We start from the raw sequence: 27333 nt of genomic DNA, 5'->3' as shown, positions 1-27333 counted from the left end.
ACAATTAAAACACAACACTGGTTCCTTACCAGCCACACAGTTATACACACTGGTCAGCACTGACCCGACACACCAAAGGGAAGTGCACAATTTTTCCCTCTCTAGATGGGAAAATCTCACTCCACATTCTTAAGTACACAGTTACATAAACACACCTTACAAGTGTGACAATTCTGTTTAATTGTATATAGAACTTAACAATGTTTACATTAACACTTTCAACCTTCGTATTCCTTTTTTTTTCAGTATAGCACTTGTACAGTATCGTAATTTCATTAGCTTTAAACTTTCTTACCTAATTGGCAGATTAATTAATATCCGTGATCGAATTTAACCTGGAAATCTACAATTAGTATTTTGTTTGAATTCTATTTCTATCTCAGTATTGTTTTTACTGTAACTGCACAATGGACTTGAATGTTTTAAGTGCAATACACTGAAAAAGCATTGAAGTCTAGAGTTAACACTTAGAGGAAAGAGAAAAATAATATTTCTTGTAAATGTTTGTTCAATAGATTTACATTATTAAAAAAGTCATATTAATAGAGAAAAATATACAATAATTATATATTATCGAATTGTATAGTTAAAAATCGTAACTGCATACTGTAGTTTAAAATTATTTTTAATATAACATTTATAGAAATAAAATTATATTATTTTAAAACATATAAATTTAGTAAAAGACGTGTTTTCTTATACGAGAAAAATCTTAATGTGAGTGGATGGATTATTTATCTTTAAAATTTGCTAGACCTACACATAAGGCATCTAATTGCTATCACTATTTTAATTAAGAAAGATCTTAATTATATTAGATGTTATGTAAATATTGGAAATCCTCGGATTTAATAACGCAATCAACTACTTTTTTTATTTATGCCGTAACTATAGCACTTTTATTAAAAATAGTTTAGATATAGACGAATATAATATTATATTATTCACAGACCTAGTATAACATCCAGCAAGGCCATTTAATTAACCCCGAACACAGAAAGCTCTCGAAATTTAGTCGTTTATAAAAAAAATATGTGATGTATACAATTTTTTAATAAATAATAAATAAAATCTACGTTTTACTTTTTATTGATTCCATTAACGTACTTTTCTCCATTTCCAAGAGAGCCCTGGACTTTATGACTCGCTGTAGTCCCATCTCCCCTTTTTCAGTCCTAATTTTATGTATATTTATAAGGTAATTACACTATTAAGAAGAAATTAAATTCGATATTCTTTAGACGATATTCAGGCTATGATTTAGCAATTATTTAATTTCTATTCTAGTTGTTCCACACTTTAACAACCTTAATTTTCATATTAAAGCTGATCGTCCGATCATAATTAGTGTTTCTTCTATTTAAACAGTGCTTAATTAATTAAGAAACTCCGTACTATAAGCAAAATTTTACAATTTGGGACCTCGAAAAACAGCATTAATTGGGTTGCAATTTAAAAAAATTTCCATTGTCGTCTGATGTCTGTCCATCTGTCATTCCTTGATCTCGAGAATAGTGTTAGATAAATGAAGAATTTATAAATTAATTTATAGGTTTCTTATCAGATTTACATTCTAGTCAGTTGACTAGTTTGCATTTAAACATTTACAGTATGTATTTAAAAAATTTTAAAGCCCGATTCACACTATGGGACGAAAGTCTTTTCGATAATCGCTTCTGATATCGTATTTCTGACGTGTTCAATTATATAATTTCAATTAATTAAAGAAATAAATTAATTTTATTTCATCAAAATTATAACTTAACGAAATTTTAGACAATTATCAGATTGATAATTCAATCGCTGCTGTATAACTCAATATCTCGATTAAGTTTTTGTTTATTCTCCACGCCATGAACAGAAAATTGCAATAATATGACGAAAAAAATAAATGATCACATGGTTTACGATGTTAATGTTCATTAGAACAATTTTCAGCGAGTGATAAAGTTCAACTTCTTTGAAACTGTCGCTTGCGATTCCTGTGTTGTTTGGTGTGAAACCACAAAAATTGCATAAAAATCATTAGATATAATGATTATACGATTATATAAATTAGTTGCTGAATATGTTTAAAACATTGCAAAAATTTTCTTTATATTTTAAAAATATACAGATAATTTTAAAATGATTTAAACATTATCTTCAATGTATTAAGATAAATTTTTATCAGTACCACCAATAACCGAGTGGATAAGACCAATAAACATTGATACGCGAGTGCGTATCTGACCAACGGGTTGACCATGTAAAAGTTTTTCGGGTTTTATTCACCCGTTTAGCATTTAAATGGAGACAGTTTCTCTTAAAAAGTCCTGTCCAGAGGCCTCCCTCTTGGTAGATCGCCTGTGTTGCGTTATTGTATTATCAAACGAAAACCATTTTTATCAATTTTTTTTTTACATTTCATTAAAATAGTAATTCAAAGATATTTTAAGCATTAAATAATGTTTATGTAATTCGATATGAATTTGAATAAAAGAGTTTTTTATTATTATTATTATTTAAATAAAAAGAATTGTCTTGAGATAACTTAAATAAAAATTTTTAAAATATCTTATTTTATCTGGCACTTGCGTTATTATATTAAAAAATATCAATTTAATATAAATTAGCTTCTTACTTTAGAAAACTTAAGTATTAATTTTCGTCAAGGTGAAAAAGCCATTATATTTAGAATTTTAACGCTATCGCCATCTGTTGATTTAAATAATGAATATTCTGAAAATAAAAAATATTTTATCTGAAAAAATGAATTTTTGTGAAATATTAAAATAAATGAAATTTTATATGAAAACGTAAATTTTGTTGAATGAAAAATATCTAAAGAAAAATCCATTTATTTTACATACAAATAGGAATATTTTAATCAGAAACAAATACCCTGGTGTGACTTCTAAATTCAATAACAAATGAAACTAGAGAAGGGTGTTCAAAAATAGTTTTATTTCATTTTTTATCAGCAAAATTGATTCATGTTTATAATGCATTATATTACTAACAGCGTCGTAGAATTAATTGTTTAACGATTTTAGTACTGGTTATATTTTTATCGAGCTAATGTATTCCTGCAACACAGAATTCTCCAAATGGAGTTTTTCCTATAGCAAGAAGTCAATTCTCCCAATAGGAAAAACTTCGTTCTGATTTGTTTATTAATGATATAATAAAAAACCAAACAAGTTTTGCTGATTTTTAAAAAATACTACAATTATAATTAACACTTGGAACATGTAAAATTTTCATGGAAAGTTGAAAAGGGGGAAAATTTTATGGACTCGTGTACATCTGTTGGCGTCTATTTCGTTTAATATCTCAAGATGGAGTAATGATTAAGAAATTACATTTGGCATAATAACTTGTATATAAAGGGCATTAATGCTATTAAATTTTAATGGTTAAAAGTCAAGGGGTGGGAAGATAAAGGGGTAATGTTCATATTTCGAGTGTAGTCGGATTTAATGAAAATTTTACTCGTTAATAGGATTTATAATCTTTTATAAAACTCGTTTCTAATCTCAAAATTAAGCTTTTTGCCATTTTATATTAACTAATAATGTATAGCGTTTTTTAATAAAATTTCGTAACAGATGGCACCACACATAATTTCAACTTTGTACTATCGTGTCCTTTCGTCGAGAAAGTTACACAACTCGTTACTGGAATTTTTTTTTTTTTTAAGAAACGAAATAAATGATTGATATTGAATTATTCATTAACACCTAAATAGGGGTCAGTTTTCCATAAAAGTCTTCCCGAAAGGCATTTTCCTTATTGGCAGATCGCGTTGTCGCGAACGAATAAAACAATTCTTTCTTTTTATCACTGATGCTAGTAACTATCAAAGTTATCCATTTCTAATTTTAACAGTAATATTCAAGACCTTTTAATCTATTGATGTTGCTACTCAGCGGCGTAGCTAGGGTTCTCCGGGCCCGGTGCGGAATCAGATTTGTGGGCCTCAAATTACCATTTATCATTACCATTACGAAAAAGACACCCTACCGAAAAATTTTTCGGCAGGGGTGTGCTTTTTTTGTAATGGTAATCGGGAACGTCCAAACAAAAACAAGTAATTTTTTCTGTAAATTTCGGCTTTTGAATTTATTTATTCCATTTTGTGCGAGGTAAAACAAATAATATTACGATACATTTAAATTTTAAAAACTTACTTTACGAGCTATCTGACTAGCAAAATCAGAAATAACAGAATCGAAATCGATGGAATCAGTAACTTCATGTTCAATGGATAAAATGGCAAGGTTCGTCAATCTCAGGTAGTGTTTAATTAGCTTCAGCTTGGAAAAGCTTCTCTCACAAGTTGCAACACCAACTCCGATTGTTAATTAAGAAGATTCAGAGACCGATTTCTATATTCGGTACAGAATCGATTAATTTGTATCTATGAATAAAATACATAAGCTCCATTGGTCCATCTTGACAAATCAGGTTAAGTTCCGAAGATACAGCAACGAAGTCTTGAAGCCGTTTTCGTTCAAGAGCAAATTCTTTTTTGTCGATTTCTTCCGGAGCGTTTTCGAGGTCCACTTCCGAAACAGGATCCAGAAAATTGTGGGCATTAAGAAGGTGCATTTCTTTCGTTTGATGAATGATGCGTTAGAAATTTTTTTGTTTTGTTCACGTAAACAGACTAAAATATTTTTGTGTAGTGGTTTATATAGTGTATAACTAGATTAGAATTGAGTTGCTGGTTTTTTCCCGTATAAAAGGGGCCCCAGCAGCTCGAGCAGCCAAATGCAAATTTTGCTTTGTTCTGACTACCGTGAAAAATTTTTCGGGTCTTTTTTTCTTGTGATTTTGGGGTCCCCATGGGCCTATTGCTTTCCAGGAGCCGGGTGCAGACCGCACCTACCGCACTCCCTAGCTACGCCACTGTTGCTACTATGTTTATATTTGGTTCCTATTTCCCCATGTTTGATTCTCTCTTCCATGTGGCCCCTCAGTGCCATGTTTATTGTGAATTCCGCCAGGCGACGCGACGGCTGGTTTGTGAGATAGGGTGCCAAATAAACACCTGACAAAAACTGAAGAAACAAAAATAAAAAATTTCCGAGGTTCGATCTAGAATTTGATTCTTAATCATCCAGAATAAGTTGAGGCCTCAACTATCCGGTTGTCCAACAAGCAAAGCACACGTAGGCTTTGTATTAGGCCATTAAATTAGTTTAATAGAGGGCCAAGTGGTCACAGCAGCAGCCTACTGCTCTGGAGACCTGGGATCAAATCTGAATTGAGTCGAGAAACCTCAAGAATTTACGGGGAGGGCGATCAGTTCGGAATTGTCGGCCCCTTTCCTCAGCATCCAACCACCCCGTTATGGGCCTTGCCAAACGCATAATGGACTCGCTAAGCAAGGTCACAAGGCGGAGAGTTAAAAAATATCACTTCTAGTTATCAATGAAAAGTTAATTTTAAATAATTTAGACATTTAAATAATTATTTGTGTGATTTTAATTGAATTTTTAGTAACATCTTTATCTCATGAAAATTAAAATAATAATAAAATTCTGAAACCAAGTGTTTAAATGGCCACAAATGGCAACACTTTCAGTCTAGTGGACGGAGAGTTTGTTTATATTTAAGGTGTATGGTTAAAGTTTTAATAGAAATCAATCTATAAGTGAAAATTCTCTTTTTATATAAAATTATACAAGCTTAAATCTTAGTAAAATAATATGAATTAAACATTTGTGTAATATATATCTTTATTATAATAAAAGTAGCAGAAATCCTTACAAGTAGATCACATATTAATTTTTAAAATATTTTAAAATGGCTATTTATTTCACACAATACATTAAAAAGGTAATAAAATACTTTAACGAATCTTTATTCATTTACTGGAGAAAAAATAATTTAGTTTATACTCTTCTAATAATGAATTTGACCTTTAAACTCAGTTTTTGAATCAATATTTTATAATTATGCAATTTTACTATACAATTGGGAACAATCTTTTAAGCAATATAATGTTTTATTTAAATTATAAATTAATGAAATGTAATACTGTATGTATTTTGTTTATGATGAAATAGTACACTTTGGCTTGTAAGATTATATACTATATATAACATGGAAATATGTGTGATTATGTAACATAAACATGTTACATATTCACATATAAAGGAAATGTGTAAATATGTTTTCCATAAAATAACATGGCTTATAAGATGATTGAGCAGTTAAATGTTAATTTATTGTATAGATTATAATATGGATTCTGTAATTGTTTTATTCTTTATTGATTGTTTAGTGCCAAATGATCCAAATTGCTAGTAGAGAAGATTTAACCGATAAGTGTCCTCTGGATTTCATTTCTGACAGTTATTTTGGAGAGAGATAATTTATTTTCTAAGAAAGCTGATATGGTTTTAAAAGATTTTCTCTCTTAGAAGGAATTCTAGTATATTCCTAGCTCTGATGTAATGATACGAAGTAGTACGTATATAAACATCCCAAGAACTCGATTTATTAATAATCAATCAATCATCAGTCAAATTAATCAGGCAGAAATTATGTAGCATAATTAATTTAGCTGATGGTTAATGATAGTAGATTATACTAAAAAATTTTATGTGGTTATAAAATTTTAAAAAATGTACTTTTTATTGATGTTTTCAACTAATTGCAATTTAATACCATAACTACTTTAAAAATATTGAAACATTGATTTTTATGAGGAATTTTTGAGATATGGCTTATATAATTTTTATAAGTAATTTTATATGTAATAAAGTCAAAAATAAACAAAACTTTTTGTATAACTTTTAATACATTAATGGCATAAGTAATTGCAGAAAACTAGCTTCAAATTATATAAGCACCTTCTGCAGCTCCACACTTCAGACAATGTTTAAATCACTACTAAAACTGTCCTGTAGTCTATTCTGCATTATCTCCTTGAATGCATCAACTCAACATGCTTCACCCCTTCTGCTGATTTAAATTTACAACTCTCAGTAGAGCTTTCAATTTGATGAAGACTTCCATATCAAAGATATTGTTTAACAGTACAGCTTTTACCAAAATGAAAGATCTACTGAAAATATGCAGATCATCAGAAAGATTGTTTAAATCTTTAAATGAATTAACAATAAAAACTGATTTGTATCTTGTTACTAACAGCAATTGGATATTTAGACATAATATCAATTCCTTGTTTAATAGTTCATAATTAAACAAATCTTAAATGGAAGTTATAACTAAGTTGTTTTAATAATTATTTGAGAAACTCAGTTTATAGGTGTTAACAGTTTAATTAATAATAAACATTTTCAACAGGTACAGTACAAACTATCTTTATCAGGCAACTCGAGGAGAATGATAATATTTAGAGCACCTATAGAATAGTTCTTAAAATATAGCTGTATGCAAAACAAGAATTTTAAATAAAATTGGGAAGGAATTATAAAACAAAGGCAAAATAAGATGATAAAAGTATAAGTAGATATAAGAAGATAATATAAGTAGGAGTTAACAGGAGGGGAAGAAAACATTATTATTAATTATTATTATTAAATTGTTAATTAATATCTATAAACTGAGTTGCTCAAATTATTAAGTTATCCTGGTGTACACTAATTCTATACTGCAAGTTGTTTTACTGTTATTATTTACATTAACTGCAATAATATAAATATCTATCTATGTAGAAACTAAAATACTTTAAGCATTGTTTCTAATAATAATAGTATTATTAAATAAATGCATTCTACACATCTAAAATCCAGCATAAAACAAATTATCTTTTATACTGGATTTTAGTTGTGTAGAATGCATTTATTGGGTTTGATCAAGTTCTAATTACAGTAGTTAATTATTATTAAAATTGAAAAATTTTTAAATTTTAAACCTTATACAACAGGTTGATTTTTAATATTTTGGAGTTATCTCAGAGAGAACCACTTATAACTGGAACTATTTAATAAATTCATGTACCACAAGAATTAAAAACCATTTTTAAAAAGATAATGATATATGGTGCATGAATTTATAGCTCCAATTATAAGTGGTTCTTTCTGAGATAACTCCAAAATATTAAAAATCAACTTCTTGTATAAAGTTTGAAATTTTAATAGTTTCCAGTTTTAATAATAATTATAGGAACAATCTGCTTAATACATTTTTGCTTCTAAGTAGATTTGTGATGTTTAATTTACATTTTTTTCTATTTCTCTGCACTCAAAGCTAGAACTACTTAAAATAAAATAAGTAAGACATCTAGTGATTAAATAATAGTGATTAAACTGCTAGAAACAAAGTGTGAAAGGTTTTTGTCTTACTTATTTCACTTCTTTCTATTTGTGCAATTTGAACTTTCCACTCATAAATGCCTGTTAAAATAAATTCATGGATCACTATGCTGTTAGATCAGTGATTTTTCTTTAGTGAATTGGCTTCTTCTGAAAATGAAATGATAAGCGTTACAAAAGTAACCTATATAACTTTTAAATTGGTAAAAATTTTATAACATACTGATTTTTTATCAGTAAGTGTTATTGATATTTTGAATATTTACAAAATTTGAATTTTTAATTTGAAGTTGTTAAGAATTAAATTTAATAATAATTTAATCCTCAAATGTTAATTTATTATTTTGTAATGATAACTAATAAACTTGATTGAATTATTTTTATTAAAAAGATTTTTTTTTTTTCTTTATTTAGGGCACTTCCAACATTTCTCAATGTTGCAAATATAAACTATTTCTCAATTCTATTCTTTACAATTCCAAATTACAAACTGTTGGAAGGTATCATTGTAAACCATTAACAGTATTAAATGATGATGAATATATGATGAAAGAATCAGGTAACAAAAAGTTTTTTACTTCAATTTAATTATGTAATTTGACAAATAATTTTATTGTATATAAATGAAACATAAAATATAAATAATCCCATACTCTTCAATATTAGTCAAAAATTGTGTTTAAAACCTATTCTGGATTCGAAATTTTTTCAGAAATATAGAAATCTAATTAATTCAAAGTTATTAAAATCATTTAATTAGCCCAATCTTAGCCTGATAAATGCCAGCAATTTCTTGAATATTGAACCCAAAAATATCTGAGATGTAAAAAAATTGCATGAAGTAAAAAGTTATGGGGTTAATGTTACCTATAGTAGCGAACATGGTGGCTCATCTCTGAAACAGTGGGGATGCACGTTCTAACCTAACCTAACCTATTCTAATAAATTACCATAATTATTGCCAACCAAATTATTAGAATAGGGGTAATTTATTAGAATGGGTTAGGTTAGGTTAGAATGTGCGTCCCCACTGTTTCAGAGATGATCTGCCATGTTCGCTACCATAGGTAACATTAACCAATTATGGCAATTTAGATGAATCAAATATTATCATAGCTTGGAGCTTTGAAGCTTGGCACTTCAAAGTAAAATGTAAAAAATAATAAAAATTTTGTGGGTACCACTTCAAAGTGCCAAGCTTATCTATACCAAAGAAAAGCTCCTATGGAAAAATTTTACTCATCTAAATTGTCATAATTTTTTACTTGGTGCAATTTTTTTATATCTTAGATGTTTTTGTTTGGATATTAATTGTTTTTTTTCTTTTACATCGAGACCTAAGACAATGACATACACTCAGTTAGCACTTAGCAATAGCCACCAACCAAATTCTTTCAAATTCACCATTTAGTAAAATTATTTTAAAAAGTTTTAGTTCACATAAATTTGAGTGTTTGTTATTCTAGATAATGTTTTCAATAAAAATTATTCATTTTGCTGCAATTTTATCCTTATAAACATAAAATAGCTCATAAAGTAAGACACCAACCAATGCCGAATTATCGGGCTAGAAAGCGGCTATAGCAATATTAATAATTTTAAGATAATTTGATACTAGAGTTAGGCGTTAGGCACCATCTCTTGCTAAATTTTATAATTAGAATTTTAATTTTCTTCCAGTTAGGCCTAAATTTATTTAAAGTATTTAATTAAAATTCTAATTATTAAATTTAGCAAGAGATGGCGCCTAAAGCTTAACTCTAGTATCAAATTATCTTAAAATTATTAATATTGCTATAGCCGTTTTCTAGCCCGATAATTCGGCATTGGTTGGTGTCTTACTTTATGTATAATGGGTTAGTTGTTGTTTATTTATATAAAATAGCTCTATGGACTCTATGAACTATGACCTATTGATCTGAAAGTTTCACCGGCACCTCACTGATAACAAGATAGGCTTAAGTTTAAAATTTAAGCTTTCTAGACCCAGTAGTTTTTTCTGTAAGAGTATCTGCAGTGCTGAATGAAGAAAAGAAGAAAATATAACTTTTTTGGCAATTTTTGCACTTTTCAATTGCTTATATTTCAGCAACTTCTTTATAGAAAAATCTGAGATTAGTCACACTATCTAAGAAAACAATTATCTTTCAAACAAGATATTCAGAATTAATTTAGGTGTTGGGGGACAGAAATATCAACCCCTAAAATTCAGCAACTCTGATTCCTGTATATATAGTCAGTCAGTGGCCTTTGCTAAAATCCACAAGTCTGGCATATAGTTAGACTTATACTTGACTTCATAATAAATTTGTATAGTTCCATTCTCAATATACTAGACCAGGAGTTGGCAACCTATGGCACGTGGGATGATTTTCAGTGGCATTCTGATTGAATAGAAATGTAGTAAAAATTATATTTTAATTATTAATTACACATTTAAATGGAAGTCATACTTCAGTGAAGGCCGTGGAACATTAAAAACGAACCTCTTATTTGTATATTTCTATTACAGCGCATGTGTTTATGATTTGTGTTGCCATCTATGTATTATGTAAGAACATAATTCAATTAACATCTTAACTTCAAAATTATACATTTTTTAAAGACTAATTTTGATAACATATATAATAAACTTGGTAGATTCATGTCGGTACTTGGAATAACACTAATTTACATTCAGCACAACACTGCTGAAAGGTTGCCGACCCCTGTACTAGTCTATACAGATTTATGAGAGAGGGTCTATTATATTGACAGAGCTTCTCCCACATAACCTGTATTGATTCATCATTAATAGACCACACCACTAAGGGAAGTATAAGGAGAGAATTTTTGAACATTTACTGTAGTTAAACACTATTATTAAATGCCATGGTGAAAATAAAGATAAAAAAATTTATTTGTAAATTTATTTATATATAATAATTTCAATGCTTTTTATCTAAAAAATCTTTGAAATTGCTAAAATAATTTAATTTACAAATTAAATTCAGATTGATTGTTTTATTAAACTTGCAAAATATTCTTCATAAATTCTTCATTTTAACAAGTCATGTAATGCTGTTTAGAACAATAGCATATTCAATAATATTTGTTCTGTAATAAATATTTTGAAAATTTTTCAGTTGCAAAATTTGCTCAAGAAAAAATTAAACCTCTAGTTCGAAAAATGGATAAAGAATCGCAAATGGATCCTTCAATTATCAAGCAACTATTTGAACATGGAGTAAGTAGTAAATTATTTTTGATTTAAATATGTCAAATAACAATAACAAATTCTTAAATTCGATCATCAAATAGCCAAAATTTTTAAATAGCCAGTCTAAGAATTTTGGGCTATGGGCTGTCAAAAATATATAAAGATCTTTTTTGCCAGCATATTAATGAGATGTTGGCATAAAAAATCTTTATCTCTACAATTTGTCTGATACTTGCATTTGCCTATACTATTTGTATAATAATTGCTATATATAATTGCTATTCTCACTTGTGATCGCTAACTTGTCATTAGGAGATAAAGATCTTTTTTATGAATAATAATAATAATAATAGTTACAAATTATTATTAGTTACAGAATTCAAAATATCATTCCTCTCTTTTTTATGACAGAATTTCAAATTGATATACAGTAGAGAGTCGTAAATCGGCACCCTGGTAATCGGAATGGCCGGTAATCGGCACGATTTTCAGTCGGACTGTGTCGTGCTGAATCGAATGTTTTTGATACTAAATTTACTTCTAAAGTATAATTTTCATGTTTTTATATTCTTCAATATATTTATTTTGTTTGCACAAAATGCAGAAATAATTTTTAATGATACGATAGCCTCGATTATTATTATAAAAATTTTCGTTAGGCTCAAAATCGACGAAAATTCAACATGAAGCGACACGCAATGGAGAAAAATTCAACACAAAGCGACACGCAACGGAGAAAAATTTGAACATCGGACAGGTTAATATATTTATTTGTACATAATCAGTAATCGGAACAAATCACTAATCTGAACAACCCCAGTCCCCAATTGATTCCGATTTTCGGTTCTCTACAGTATATATATAATGTCATTCAAAGTTAAAATATTTGAAAAAAAAATATATATATATATATTTTTTTTTAATAAGATATATATATATATCTTATTTAAATCATAAAGTTATATTATTTGTTGCTTTAATTTACAACTTTTGTATCTCAGACTGATTTAGAATAGCATGCGTTTATGTTATTATACAATAAATATTTTGATAATATAATTTATTCTTTAGTGTTTAAGCTATGTATTTTCATTTTAGAAATGAAACATTTTTAATTAACATTTTTATAGTTGATGGGAGTTGATATTGAATCTGAATATGGAGGCACAAATTCAACATTTTTTTCTAGTATTCTTGTAATAGAACAATTAGCCAAAGTAGATCCTTCTGTCTCTGTTCTTTGTGATGTCCAGAATACCTTAATTACTCAACTGTTTCACAGATTTGGAACTGATGACCAAAAGAATAATTATTTAACAAGATTATGTACAGATATGGTATGTATAATTTTATATTCTCAATGTATTCTTCAATATTTTATTTAGAATATTATTTTCATTAAAACATCATGTAGCAATTTAAAATAATAATTTTTTTAGGTGGGCTCTTTTTGTTTATCTGAATCAGAAGCTGGATCTGATGCTTTTTCTTTGAAAACTCAAGCTGTTAAAGATGGTTCTGATTTCATAATTAATGGATCTAAGATGTGGATCAGTAATGCAGAACATGCTGGTGTATTCCTGGTTATGGCTAATGCCAAACCAACTGAGGTGATTTATTGATATATTTTAAGTTTTATGTTCTGTAATCAAAATAATTTGCAAAAAAAATTATTTTAGGGTTATAAAGGAATAACTTGTTTTATAGTGGATGAAGGAACACCTGGTTTGTCAGTTGGAAAGAAAGAAGATAAATTGGGTTTAAGAGCATCTAGTACATGTTTAGTAAATTTTGATAATGTCAGGGTAAACATGAATTTTTAAAATTTTATTAAAATAAACTCTTGAAAGAATGAAATCACTATGGAAACAGAAGCACATAGGTGAGTGCTATGAGGCAGTTGGAAATATGCCAGTTGAATGGCCAAAATAATTAAGATGTCAGCCCATTACTCCTGAGAACCCAGGAACAAATCTGAATTGGTCAAAAACCCCAATAATTTTTTGGAGGTGATCTATCCTGGATATATCAGGTCCCATCCCTCACCACCTGGCCATCCAATGGTGATCCTGGCAGAACCCAGGATTGACTTGATAAAAAGGCCATGTTAGTGCCACAAGGCAGAGTCAAAAAGAAAATAAATGAGTATATACTATATACCAGATAATTGCGACTCCAGATTATTAAGAGCTGGATTAGCAGGAGAGTAGTTTATATGGTGTGAAGAATTTTGAAAGATATATTTTGAATATTCTATTCTTTCAATAGTTTATTGTATTTGTATTTTAAATTAATTCACTTCTAAGATATACATATACATTTTAGATTCCAGAAACAAATATACTTGGAAAATTTGGTGAAGGATATAAGTATGCTATTTCTTTATTAAATGAAGGACGAATAGGCATTGCTGCTCAAGTAAGATAATCTGTTTCTTGGTAAATGTTTGTTTTTGTATTATTATAAAATTACAACCAAATCTAATCCTATTTTTCTTGTGTAACTTTCAAAGTAATTTCAATAGAAATTTTCTTGTAAATTATAAGACAGTAAATTACAGTAGAGCGTCGATAAGTGGAACGTCGGTAAGTGGAATGGCCGGAAAGTGGAACGATTTTCAGTCGGACTGTGTCGTGCTGAATCGAATGTTTTTGATACTAAATTTACTTCTAAAGTATAATTTTCATGTTTTTTATATTCTTTAATATATTTATTTTGTTTGTACAAAATGCAGAAATAATTTTTAACAATACGATAGCCTCGATGATTATTATAAAAATTTTCGTTAGGCTTAAAATCGACGAAAATTCAACACGAAGCGACACGCAACGTAGAAAAATTCAACAGGAAGCAATACGCAACGGAAAAAAATTTGAACATAGGACAGGTTAATGTATTTTTTCGTACAAAGTCGGAAACTGGAACAAATCATTAACTGGAAGGACCCCAGTCCCCAATTGGTTCCACTTATCGACGCTCTACTGTACAATGTTGTTATTTATTACTATCCTATTAAAAGTTTTCCTGTATACAATAGCAATTATAGAAAATTGTTTTAATTTCCAAAAGTTAATGTTAAACAAATTATATATATATATACTTAATAATATTTTTTAATAATTGTATTGGATTTATAACTATTATCTGTTGTTTTAGACAGAGGATTTGATAACAAAAAAAGTTGATGGTACAGCTATTGATATTAATCTTTCTTTTTTTCTTAACATCTTTTTCTTTTGGATTTGTAAATTGATTATTATTCAGAACTTAAAGTACAATAATGTAACAATGTATTTTGAAAGTAAGCAGTTAAGAATAACTGAATATGCATTAAAATTAGCTTTATAGCTTTTTTCAAAGCTGGTTGGTTAGAATAAGATTTCACATTTCTTCTGTCTGAAAGTGTATATTTTTGCTAACTCTAAATTACAAATTAATTAGCTCCAAATTGCAACAAACTATTATACAAAACTATGTCTAGTTTGATATGAAAAGGAAATTTTTGATCTCAGAACAATGATTTCTATAGTATTATATTGCTAAAATGAATCTTAAACAGGCATTTCATTTATATATATCCAAGCTTCAGATCTTTTATTGGAATATGACAAATATCACATTTTATGAAGAAAATGAAAACTGTCCATTCTTCCTTTGGATTTTTTTAAAATTACAGCAAAACTAAAAGTTGAATACTGTTGAAATATTATATGTAAATGAAAGTTTCATTATTTGAAAGTAAATATTTATACTAAGTAATTACAATTTTTTAAATTTTCTTTTAACATAATTTATATAAATTTAGGCAGTTGGATTGGCACAAGGATGCTTTGATGAAGCAGTTGCTTATACATTTGAAAGAAAGCAGTTTGGTAAACGTCTGTTTGATTTTCAAGTAAGAATAATTTTTCTAAATGAACTTGAAAAATATTAATTATTATATAATTTGTAATCTATTAAAATTTTCAGGCCATGCAACATCAGATATCACATATTGCAACTCAGATTGAAGCAGCTCGTCTTCTGACCTATAATGCTGCACGAATGAAAGAGGCAGGACATTTACTTGTTAAAGAAGCATCAATGGCTAAATATTTTGCTTCAGAAGTACTGTCATTAATAATTAATAGATTAAATATAATTTAAAAAATTATTACATAATATAATTTACTAATTCTGCACCAATGTTATTGCAGGTAGCTAGTATGACGACGACAAAATGTGTGGAATGGATGGGAGGAGTTGGTTTTACCACAGATTATCCTGTAGAAAAATATTACAGAGATTGTAAAGCAGGTAGTTACCACAAATACTATTTTTAATACATTTTAAAATAGTTTCTTCAATATTAAATAATATATTGAATACTTTCAGCAAGTATATACGAAGGAACATCAAATATTCAACTAAATACAATTGCAAAGCAGTTAGCAAATGAATTCAAATAATGATATTTGTAACAAATTATTGTCCAATAATTGAAAATAAAACATTTATTATTTTCAAAAATTTTAGTAAGAAAGTGTCCATAAAACTATATCACATTTATTATATTTATTAAAAATAATTTACAAAAAAGAAACAGAAGGATATGAAACACCACTATTCTAAAAATATATGAGTTTAATTTTTAACAAGAATACTTAAATGTATATCACATTTATTTAATAAATATGTTACATTTATGTATATATGTATAATCAATATTGTATATTCAAAAATCTTGAAAATTAAAACTCATATTTTTGTTGTAAGAAAATATTCCATATGTAATTTTTAGAATAATGTGTTTTTTCTGAGAATTATTTTTCAAATTTAGTGTTTTTTGCAAAACAAAAATATAATATTTTGAAGAATTTTATTTAAAAGTTATTTAGTAAATATTCACCTTTATCCATCTAATAATGGATAGCTTTTCAGTTTTACTTTTTGCATTCTTAATATTTTATATATTGAACAAATTAAGCTCTTAACAGACTTAAAACAATTTTTCTTGCTAATTTGATATGTACTGTACAATACATTTAAGATTAATAGAAAAATAATGATAAAAATTTAGCTATTATGTTGCAGCAGTTTATCAATAAACTAATTTTCATTAAAAATTGTTTAAAGGAAATAATTCAAAATCAAATGAACCATATTATGCTCTGTCAATTATGAAAAAATAAAAAATTAGACTAAATATTGAAATTATACAAACTACTCAGATTGAAATTATAGGAAATGGATTATTTACATTAAGCAGAGGATATCTGCTTAATATTCTGAAATAAAAGATGACATCTCACACTTGTTTCTGAAATTAAATCAAGAAAAGAATTTTTTCTTTGATAATTGAGAAAAAAATTTTTTTTAATTTATCATCATTATCCATTTAAAGCTATCATATTAAATGAGATTCTTATTACTCTTAATAAATTGTACATTGCCACTGGGAAAATACTGAATCTGATAGTTTTCTTAGCAATTATAGTATCTGGCTTAAAATTTATCTGATAGATATTCACAGAAATATTTAAGTAAATTAATTAATTCATATTACATAAATAAATCAATCACACTTTATATACGAAAATATTTATTATTATACAAGATAAATTTTTTATTACAAAAATAAAAACAATCCACAATGTTAACTTTAACAATGCCATATTTTACTTATTTATTCTTGTAAAAAATTTAATCATTTAACAAAATTTTTAAAATTTAATAAAAATGGCTAATTATTTTTAAATAAGTAAAATAATTGATTACCTTAAGTAGAAAACATTAAGCAAATTTAATTTCAATCTGAAATATATTAAAATGACACCAAAAACAGTATATAATGCATTGCAGTGAGAAATTGTTTTAAAATCTGATGTTTTCAATCTGTTTAAAAGATCATCTTCAGAATATATCAAAAAAGTACAAACTGATTTAAATGAGAGCATTCAGAATGCATAGAATACAAAAACAAATCAAAGTAACATTAAATGAGATAACTACATGATTATAATAGATTTTAAAAGTTAAACAGTATATTTATTTTTAATAAAGTTTAAAAAAATAAAAAAATTCAAATGATTTTAGGACCATAATAAAGGCTGAAAGGATTTAATTAAAATGATTCTCCAGGCATCTTTAGTATTTGACACCTCCAATACTAAAAACAACCCTATACTTTGTCTTGCAAATGTTTCAGACAATGAGACTTTATGGAAAATGAAACTCAAATTATCAAGAGTATTACCTCTTCCATGTGTGCCAATACCAAGAATAGATTAAAATATTTAAATAAAAGCATACTACATTACAGAGTATTTAAATGCTAAAGATTCCTGATTCTCACACTCCTCAGAGGTTTACGTAAAATCTTCATAATTTTCATCATTTAAGTCGTTTTTATTTTTTACCTTTTCTTTCTATTTTTAGTTGTATTTTTTATTTTTTAAACTTAAAAAGTTATATATTTATTTTTAATAAGTCATTGTAATCATTTAGTTATCTAATTTGTTTTTGTATTCTATGTATTCCAAATGTTCTCATTTAAACCAGTTTGTTCTTTTTTGATGTATACTGAAGATCATCTATTAAATATATAAAAAATTTTATATTTTAAAACAATTTCTTGTTTATGGTGTCTGTATGCTTAACCTTTGATAACAATGACTATTCTATATTTTTTTTTCTTTCAGTATATTAAAATTTTTTCATCTATCAGCAACAATTGATAATCCTCTAATTGCTGCCAGTCTTTGTTGTTGTTGCATTAGCATCCCATTATCAGGTTTATTTTTCTCACGAAGAGTACACATTGTTGCATTAAATGCTTTTGTCTTTTCTCCAACATAATCAACCTAAAGTATAAGAAATGAATACTTAAAAATATAATTTTTTATATAAAATAATAATAATTAATGTATCCTTGTTTTATAATTTACAGAATTGTAATATAATACATGCAAAACTATATTAAAAATTATTTTAAATGATATTTATTACCTGACCACAGATGAGTGCTTCTAAAGAGGGTTGGAAATATTCAATTCTAAAGTCATATAAATATGGTAGAATTTTTTTTAATTCACTATCCTGGGTTTTAAATTCTTCATTTGCATTTTCCAAAGCTTGTTTGGCCTATAAATAATTTATTTTTACACATTGTTTTTGAATTAGTTAACATATTAATTTATTATAAAGATTTGTCACATATCATCATCAATATTTAAAATTTATAACTCTATTTTGAAAAATAGTATTTTTGTCTTTATTACACACATGATTATATTTTTTACAAATAATAATTAAATTGTTACACAACAAACATAAGTAATATATAATTTTACTTTTGGTATTCTCTAAGAATCAGAATAGTTTCAAATTATTATTGTGCCTTTCTGAGGCATTTCAGAAGCACTAGTCAAATTACAATTTTTGAACTTTTTGTATTAAATAAATTTGAGTTTTATTTAAGTATAAATCAAAGACTAAGTTGTAAAACTACCACAATCCAGTTCTTTACTTTTTGCTGCTATCATCAGATTTTTAAGTTTACCAAAAAACATTATCAAGAATTGTAAAAACTTTGAGTCTACAGTAGAGTTCCATTTTTTACAATCTAATTAGTTCCTGGAAAAACCCATATTTAAGTGCCATCATAAATTTAATTTTAATTATCCAAAGCTTCAGTGTCAAATTGAGGGTCTATTCTAAAACAGATAGCCAATAAAAATAAACACAGTACTTCAAAAATTATAAAATTTTATAAAGCAACCAGGGCCGGATTATCGAATAGGCAAAGTAGGCAAATGTCTAGGGCCCGTAATCCGGAGGGGCCCGGCTTCAGTGCAGAAGACTGCTCTGTTTCGAATTCAAAATTCGATAGGACAGAAAAGGCTGTATTTAACAATTCTTACTAAGCTCCGTTCCACTAGCCATTACCTAAAAAAAAAAGGTCAACAGCCACCCATGCGTCAGAAGTAATGTACGCTACGGGATCTCTCGCGCCATCTACAAATATTCCTACGGCCGCGTCTCGTGGTAGTACTGATGTATGGATGGTTATGATTTATTTTCTAAATCTACACTTATACGTCGCGACATCGCATATTCGATATAGCGTTCAAGTTGCTCGAGTGCGAAGATATTACAATTCAATAGTGTTTTATAAAAGAGTTAAAAAGTTATGGGTGACATCACGATATCCGCACCAGGTGTCACCCATACTAGCTACGCTAATGTCACTTTATATAAGATTTGTTTAGATGCAACTTATTTAAATGGGGCCCCAATTTAAATTTTGTCTAGGGCCCGCTAGAGGCTTAATCCGGCGCTGAAAGCAACAAATTACTGTAACTCCTACCTTCACTAATAATTTTTTTTTTTTTTTTTATCAAAACGTGCAATGGTTTTATATTTATAAGACAGCTTTTTACCATTTATTTTGTGTTTAACAAAGAATTTAATTTTAAAATATTCTAATTTTACAATTACAGGAAAAAAATTATTTTTATATTTCTAAACACATTCCTGTAATTTTATTTATAAAATATATTTTACAGTAGAATCTCATTTTAACAGATAATAGAACAACAGATTTCTTGGAACAATGGATTTTTCCCAGGTCCTGCCAAATCAATGTAATTTTATCTCCTTTTAGTAGATCCTTAACTCAGAATAATGAATTTTTTCTACCCCATCTATTGTAAACTTTGCATTTTTTCAAAGTTTAATTAATATTTGGATGTTTCTGGAAATTTGTAGAGTTTGTTGATGCACTTATTATATCTGGGATATGTACAGTACAATTAAAGAATCATACAAAGAAAGTCAGCACTTTGATTTGATTGAGGAGGAACCACCTAGTGAACATTCTGATGCCGGTCCAAGTGTAGTGCCAAAATTTAGTGAGGCCATTGAGTCTATCCAAGTTGTGAAGATCTCCTGACAAGTTTCAGCATAAATGACAGGATGTACAGGTACTGTACATCACATTGCTAATATAATACAAGTTGTTCTATTCAATAAGCAGAAAAGCCATCAAAACAAACCAAGATGGAAGAGTTATTTTTTAACAAATTACAGTCAAATGAAGTGCTAATGAATATACAAAAATGTGCCTCTTTTTTTTTTGCTTACAATATATACAGTTTCCATCAGCTTTGTTGTACACACACAACAAAACATCCCTTAAAACATCCCTATTCTTTATTCTATAGAATAAACACATATCTTGAGAAACTGAATAATTTCAAGTACAGGTATTTCTTATATGTAGGAGATTAAAAATGGGAATTTTTTCGAACTAATATTTTCCTGGGTGTGTGGGAAATCCATTGTTTGTGATATAACAGTTCTCAGAACAGATGATTTTCAGCGGCTCGAGTAGTCTGTTAAAACAAGGTTCTACTGTATATATCACCATCATTATCTGTTTTAAATTAAAAACAAATTTTTAATAAAAATGTGTGTAAATAATTTAAATTTAATATAATTACCAGTGAACAGATTTCAAGGTGCAAAAAAAATTATGGTTGGAAAAGAGAAAAATTTTTTTTCAAGAATGTGTGTTCAAATATCGGAGTTGGGAACTGTTAGAATACCGAGATACCATTGTAATTTGTCATTTTGACGAATGAAGTAATCATTCATAAAAACTGTTTAATAACACTTACCTAAAAATGTTTAAATAAACTTTACTAGATATGAAGATTAATCTATAAAAAGAAAACAGAGTGACCGTCTTAAGGACTAGTCTGAAAGCAACAACAACACCTGATTGATAGGAAAGCTAGGACAAGAAGAAAATTGCACTATCGGTTTTCATTAAAGTAAACCTGATAAAAGGCATAAAATAAATTGAAAATTCAATATTCTAAATTCTGTGGGCAAATTTGAGACAACACATGTGCTTACTTGAATTTTAAAAAAATATTGAACAAAGTTTACACTTAAAAGTTATAAAATTTTGTATGGGGATATCCACAATTTTCAAACCATGTTTTATGAGGAATACCTGTATTTTGCTATACTGTAGTATTTTATAGATATTTACAAACTGAAACAATACATAAGCTTAATTATACAACATATCATCAACAGAATGACTTATCATAAATACATTATACAAAGAAACAATTATTTTTTCATTTTATTCAATATCTATGATTTATTTACCTTAAACAATTTAGTACTATATATAATAATTTTGTTTAAAATGTAATTTTCACTTTACCAAAATATAACTATAAAAAACTGTCAATAACTATTAATCAAATTTACTTATATTACTACTTGAAAAAGATGATAAAAATAATCTATTATGTTAGGAACATACTGTTTCAAGCTTAACAATATTATCACCAGTTTTCTCCTTTTCATCTAATTTCTGTACTTTCATTTTGCATTTAGAACAATGCTAAAATAAAAAAAAATGAAATAATCAATAATAATAATAATTTAAAACAATGTGTAATTTATATTAATGTGTCAAAATTAATTATTAGATATAAAATGTTATCTATTTTAGACTCTAAATATTATATATCTTAAAACAGCTAAATTAAATTTACTAATAAACTAAACTAAATTTTTAAGATTATTTTTAAAAATTAAAACAAACAAGTAAAACGGCAAGACCGATTTTTGGGACAAGACTATGTCTCAGAGACTCAGGGCTCGATGTGATCGTTCAAACTTCACCAGCCTCGGTCACGGCCACAACATCGTCCACGAGGCTTTTTCGATGAAATTAACCTACCTAATGTCGAAATTTCTGTCCATTGCGTGTCGCCCCTGGTTGAATTTTTGTTTGTGTGTAACGAAAATTTCTCATTTTTGAAAAAAATAATCATGACTATTGTATTGTCCGAAATTATTTTTTTATTTTGCACAAACAAAATAAATATATTAATAAATGTAAAAACAAAAATAATTTATATTTTGGAAGTTACTTTTAATATAAAATTATAACAACTAGCACCATCTAGTTTCAAAAACATTCCAGTGCTGAAACGAGATATCTCGAGTCACCGGTCAAGGTCAGTAGGTCGCAACCAGAGAGGTAAATGGGTTTTTTTAAAGATTAGTTTGTCAAAATTTTATTTCGCAACATTCGCATTTTTAACTTCCCAATGATATACACATGCACAAATCTCGCACTCTTACCTGTTTGTAGAAAGATGTCGCCATTTTGTATTTTATTTTGACTTCTCAGTCCCGAGTACCTACAAGTCTGATTTTTTTTTTACGCGCTCATGATTTAGGCACCTAATACTCTGTGCCAAATTGCAATTCCTGACATCTCCTTTATACCTCTAAGGTGTGCACGCGTAACAGCACCATGATTTTATAAACAAAACATAGTCTTGTTTATAAAATCATGGTGCTGTTACGTGTGCACACCTTGTCATCTTGTTTATCTTCTTGTTTATAAAATCATAAGAATGTTATAAACAATATCAAATTATGATTTTGTTTAATCTAACTATTTATTTAATGCCAAAATGAAAAATAATTTATTTGTTAAATTCTATTATAATGAAAAATTTGTCATATGTAAGGTTATTATAAGTCTAATATAGGATAATCGATAATCAATTAGTAATTATTACAAAATGTAAATTAATTCTAATACATAAAACCCGATTAAGTCAAAGTTCATGGGATAAAAATGCCCAAGTTTAGTACCTGATTTTCTTAAATTTTTCTATGGTCATAAATTTTCCATATCTAGCCACCATGTTCACAGAATGTTTACAAAATTGTGTGCAGTTTATGGCATTTTATTGTGAAACTGAAAATCACATACATGATAATGTAAAACGAATTTTTACATAAATACAGTATATAGTATATGGATGTTATACTGTTCTGAATACATATATATATGATAAACATCAGCACTTCACACACATTCTAAAGTTATTCTTTATAACTGATTGCTTCATTTTGTGTTATATAGCATGCTGTGCTCAAAATCTTGAATTTTGTTTGTACCTTCCTAAATATCTTCACAAGTCTCTTCAGAATAATCTTCCAGCACTACAGCTTTCATTGATAATGCAATATAAGCATCCCTTTTTGTTATGGGTTCATGTGGTGTCTCTTCATTGCTAATTTTCAGTTTTTCTTTAAATGGCACTGTATTGCATCAAAAGTATGCTTGTACAGTACTGTCCTCAATTTCTTGCAGTTTATCAATTAATGAAGCATAGACTGCTGCAACATTCATCAGTAAAATCATCCTCTACATTCAATATGCTAATTCATGTACTGTCAGTACTTGTCAATTTGGTTTTCTCATTGTCAATCACATTTGCATGAGCATTGTTATCATTGCTTTTAATAATCCCTTGCCTTGCAAAACAACTTCTAATTATTGTCATAAGAACATCCTTCCAAGCAGCCATAAAATTTCTCATGGCATCTAAAACATTCCATGATTTAATAGCATCATTGTTCATTGTTCTTTATTATTCAAAAATAAACAATGACCAAACTATTTACAGACATATAGAGTCCATTAAAACTTGTCTGAATAAAACTAAGGTCATAATTACTATCATGGTAAAAATTGATTGAAGTACTGAATTTCTTTTTACAATTTATTAAAGATCAGTTCACTTAATTAAAGTTAATTAAAGGAATTGAAATAATCAAGGGAGATCAAAAATATTTTTCAAAATAATGACTTGAATTCAAACATTTGTTTTCATATCATAAAAGTGTAATTTAATAAATAATTGTTCTCTTTTGAATGCAGATGAATTTGACCAAATTTTGAGAATAATGTTGAATAGATAAAAGTTAAATTATTTTTATTATTAATCATTTATTAAACTTGCTTGTATCATGTCCTTAAATTCTTCAACTCAAATCTCATCTACTTCTAATTAAGATAAAAAGTTGAAACTTTGAAGACCATACCTAATTTTAATGACAATGCATTTTAATGATATTTAAGGGTTGCCCTATCCCCAATCCCCCATCCTGAAACTTGATAAACTTAGTGTGCAGTATTTAAAATGTCTGTCTGTAAATGCATTGAAGTGATAGTGAAAGTGGCTCTACCTCCACCCTCTTCCATCCCACTCTTGAAAAACATGACCAATAAAAAGTGATTTTTTTTATTTTTTAAAAATAAAGTGTCAGTTTTCGAAATTCCAGTTACAAACTTATAGAACAGATTCCTTAAGAAGAACTAAGATAAAAATGTACAGTAACATTTTTGAATAAAACCTTTATTAAGGACCTTAAATATAAATATAATATTCCTTTATTAAGAAGTTAGACTTTTAAGTTCAGTGACATCAACTTCTGGGTTTTCATACAAATGAGGCAAATTTATGTTTTATTCTTTTGTTAAAGATGCAAGTAGATTTATCTTAAAACTTTATACTTTATTTTTATATATTTGAAAGCAATGTTCTTTTTATAAAAATGTCATACTTCTTAAGAGTTTGTTTTGTATCCTGATCCACAAGAGCTGCTCAATATGACAACCTCCAACATCTATGTAAACATTGTATCTTCAAAGTTCTGGTACACCCATTCAAACTGATGTGTGTTGAATTTCTTGTGGCACAACCATAATTCATGAAAGATCTTCCTTCTACTTTGACATACAACCTCTGCATCTGCATATTTTATTTTTATTTTTTACCTCTGTAAGGCAGTAATAATTTGCCTAAAAAGTAAAAATTTCTGTATTCATTTAAAAAGTATTTGTTTTAATGAAAATAAAAGATTACAATAAAAAATATATGCATATTTTAAAAATCTTTTCACATGCATCAAATTCTGGAAGTAACATCACTGAAATTTAAATGTCTATAATTCCTTAATAAAGGCTTTATTTGAAAAATGTTACTGGACATTTTTATCTTAGTTTTTCTTATGTAATCTGCCCTATTATAAGTTTGTAATAGGAATTTCAAAATACTGTGTATATTAAAATCATTTGAAATTATAACTGTACAGGGTGCATTTTGAATTTTTGCTGAAGCAGGCAACGTCAAGATCAAAAATTTTTCTGTGCTACACACTAACTGCAATTTGTTTATAATGTAGGCCTACACAGATGCATTAAGCTGGATTTAAGTTCTTGCATGTTATCTAGTGCCTGCTGCATACAACGAAATGACAAAATTTTGACACATCTCCATGCATTAAAAAGTCTTGAAAACAAAAGCTACTAAAAGCCTTTATGATACAATATTAAGTTAATTGTCACAGTTCTTTTGAGTTATATTGAGAGACACAAGCACCAGACTTTTTTATTTGCTCAAATGATTTCTGATTTGACTGCCTCAACATTGTGAAATGGAATCAGTACTGTGTGAATGAACACATTATTGATCAGAGGCCAACATCCAGCTTACAAAAATGAGAGTACATGGTTGTTGGCACACTGCCTACCAGTAGGCAGGCATTTGGATTTTAACCAGAAAATATTCTTAAAGAATTAATTATTAATTAATTAGTCCTTTAATTAATTATTCCTAAATTTATATCATTTCGTTGTTTAGTACTAAAACTTTTTGTTCTAAATATGTATCTTCATATATGTATGCCTATATTGTTATAATCACAAAATGTTTTTAAACATTCCAAGTTTTGTTCTGTTGAAATTGGAATCTTTCGATTTTGTTTCCTGAAGAAGGTCAATCAAATGACCAAAAGCATTTGAAGAGTAATAAAAAAGGCTACATACTAAAAGGTTGTTTGAAGTTTGATTGTTTTTAATTAAGTGCAGTTTGAGAAGGTCTATATTGTTATTTAAAAACTTATCACTTATTAAAATATAATAAAATGTTTTTAAATGATTGTGTTAAATAATAATTTTACTTACTTGAAGTGCTTGTTCTCTTCTTTTAATTGCAGATCTAACATCTGAAAATATTACCTGAAATCTAAAATTAACAACTATTATTTTCATCTTTATTTAATTTTTGTATTTTAATCAAAATTTTTATATTATTTTTATAAGTTTATATACATAAACTTAGAAAAATAATAATCAGAATTCAATTTCAAAATAATTTTGCTCATTTGATTAAAAAAATATATAATTAATTTTTGAGAGAGAAGGTAATATAAAAAGTAAGTAATATAAATTTTATAAGTGTTAAACACTCCATAAATCTTTGTTCTTACTAATAAAATAATAATACAGATAAAAGCCTACTACAAGAAACTTCAAGGGACTACAAAACTTGTTTGTAACACTAAAATAATTAAATATTAACATTGCTACAAACTTCAAAATATAAACAAAAGAAATATAGCATAATGTATTGAAAATATAGATATATTCAATACATTATGCCAACAAGTTATTATCAAGTCAAAAAGTATACACAGTCAAACCTGTTTTTATCCAGTGGATAGGGACCGCATAAAAAAAAACACACAAAAAAAACGCACAAAACTTTGTGAGTAGCTATAAAAAATAGTTTTCGCAGCACAATTAAAAAAATATTTTTTTATGCAGTAAATAGGGACCGCATAAAAAAAATCTCACATAGAAAATAACTTGTTTTAAAGTCGTAGTCTTAGTTTGTAAGGAAATTACCTTCCTCTTCGCTTTGTTTTCGCCCTTATTCATTTTCAGGGATTATGTCTAAACATAAAATAAAAATCCTAAAATTTTATATCTAAATAGAAAAAATAATACAGTACATTTACCTTCAATTTATGCTTTGAAATGAATCTTATCTTAATGGTCCAGGAATGTGAAAGCACTTTGAAGGTTTAATTAACGTAATTAAAACACACGTAGAATTTATTGACAACAGATGTCAGCACTTGACTGCATCGTCTCGTCTATCGTCTGTTTTACATATTTTTGTTCAGGTGATGTTTTGTTGACTTAAA

General features: G+C 27.5%; 2 protein-coding genes across 2 annotated transcripts in view; one reads left to right on the top strand and one right to left on the bottom strand.

Moving 5' to 3' along the window:
- Positions 1-5582: 5582 nt before the first annotated feature.
- LOC136981419 (short/branched chain specific acyl-CoA dehydrogenase, mitochondrial) lies at positions 5583-15981 on the top strand. The gene is made up of 11 exons (XM_067277740.1): positions 5583-5826; positions 8688-8832; positions 11399-11499; positions 12603-12809; positions 12912-13082; positions 13152-13277; positions 13798-13890; positions 15278-15367; positions 15442-15579; positions 15669-15768; positions 15847-15981. Exons 1-11 carry the CDS (start codon positions 5794-5796, stop codon positions 15918-15920), a joined length of 1278 nt encoding a protein of 425 aa, XP_067133841.1. The 5' UTR covers positions 5583-5793; the 3' UTR covers positions 15921-15981.
- A 1522-nt stretch (positions 15982-17503) lies between these two features.
- Positions 17504-27333, bottom strand: part of LOC136982388 (bridging integrator 3-like) — a 31707-nt gene continuing 21877 nt past the window's right edge. The window contains exons 7-10 of the mRNA XM_067278884.1: positions 26309-26369; positions 21794-21874; positions 18460-18594; positions 17504-18314 (exon numbers count right to left, since the gene is read on the bottom strand). Coding sequence (XP_067134985.1) covers positions 18168-18314; positions 18460-18594; positions 21794-21874; positions 26309-26369 — 424 coding nt within the window. The 3' untranslated portion in view covers positions 17504-18167. The remainder of the gene's footprint in view (positions 18315-18459; positions 18595-21793; positions 21875-26308; positions 26370-27333) is intronic.

The sequence above is a fragment of the Centruroides vittatus genome, unplaced genomic scaffold, assembly GCF_030686945.1.
Source record: "Centruroides vittatus isolate TY-2023 unplaced genomic scaffold, ASM3068694v2 contig_1168, whole genome shotgun sequence".
In the NCBI taxonomy this organism is placed as follows: domain Eukaryota; kingdom Metazoa; phylum Arthropoda; class Arachnida; order Scorpiones; family Buthidae; genus Centruroides; species Centruroides vittatus.
The sequence above is the reverse complement of the archived record's forward strand: the minus strand, read 5'-3'. Positions and strand labels throughout refer to the sequence as shown.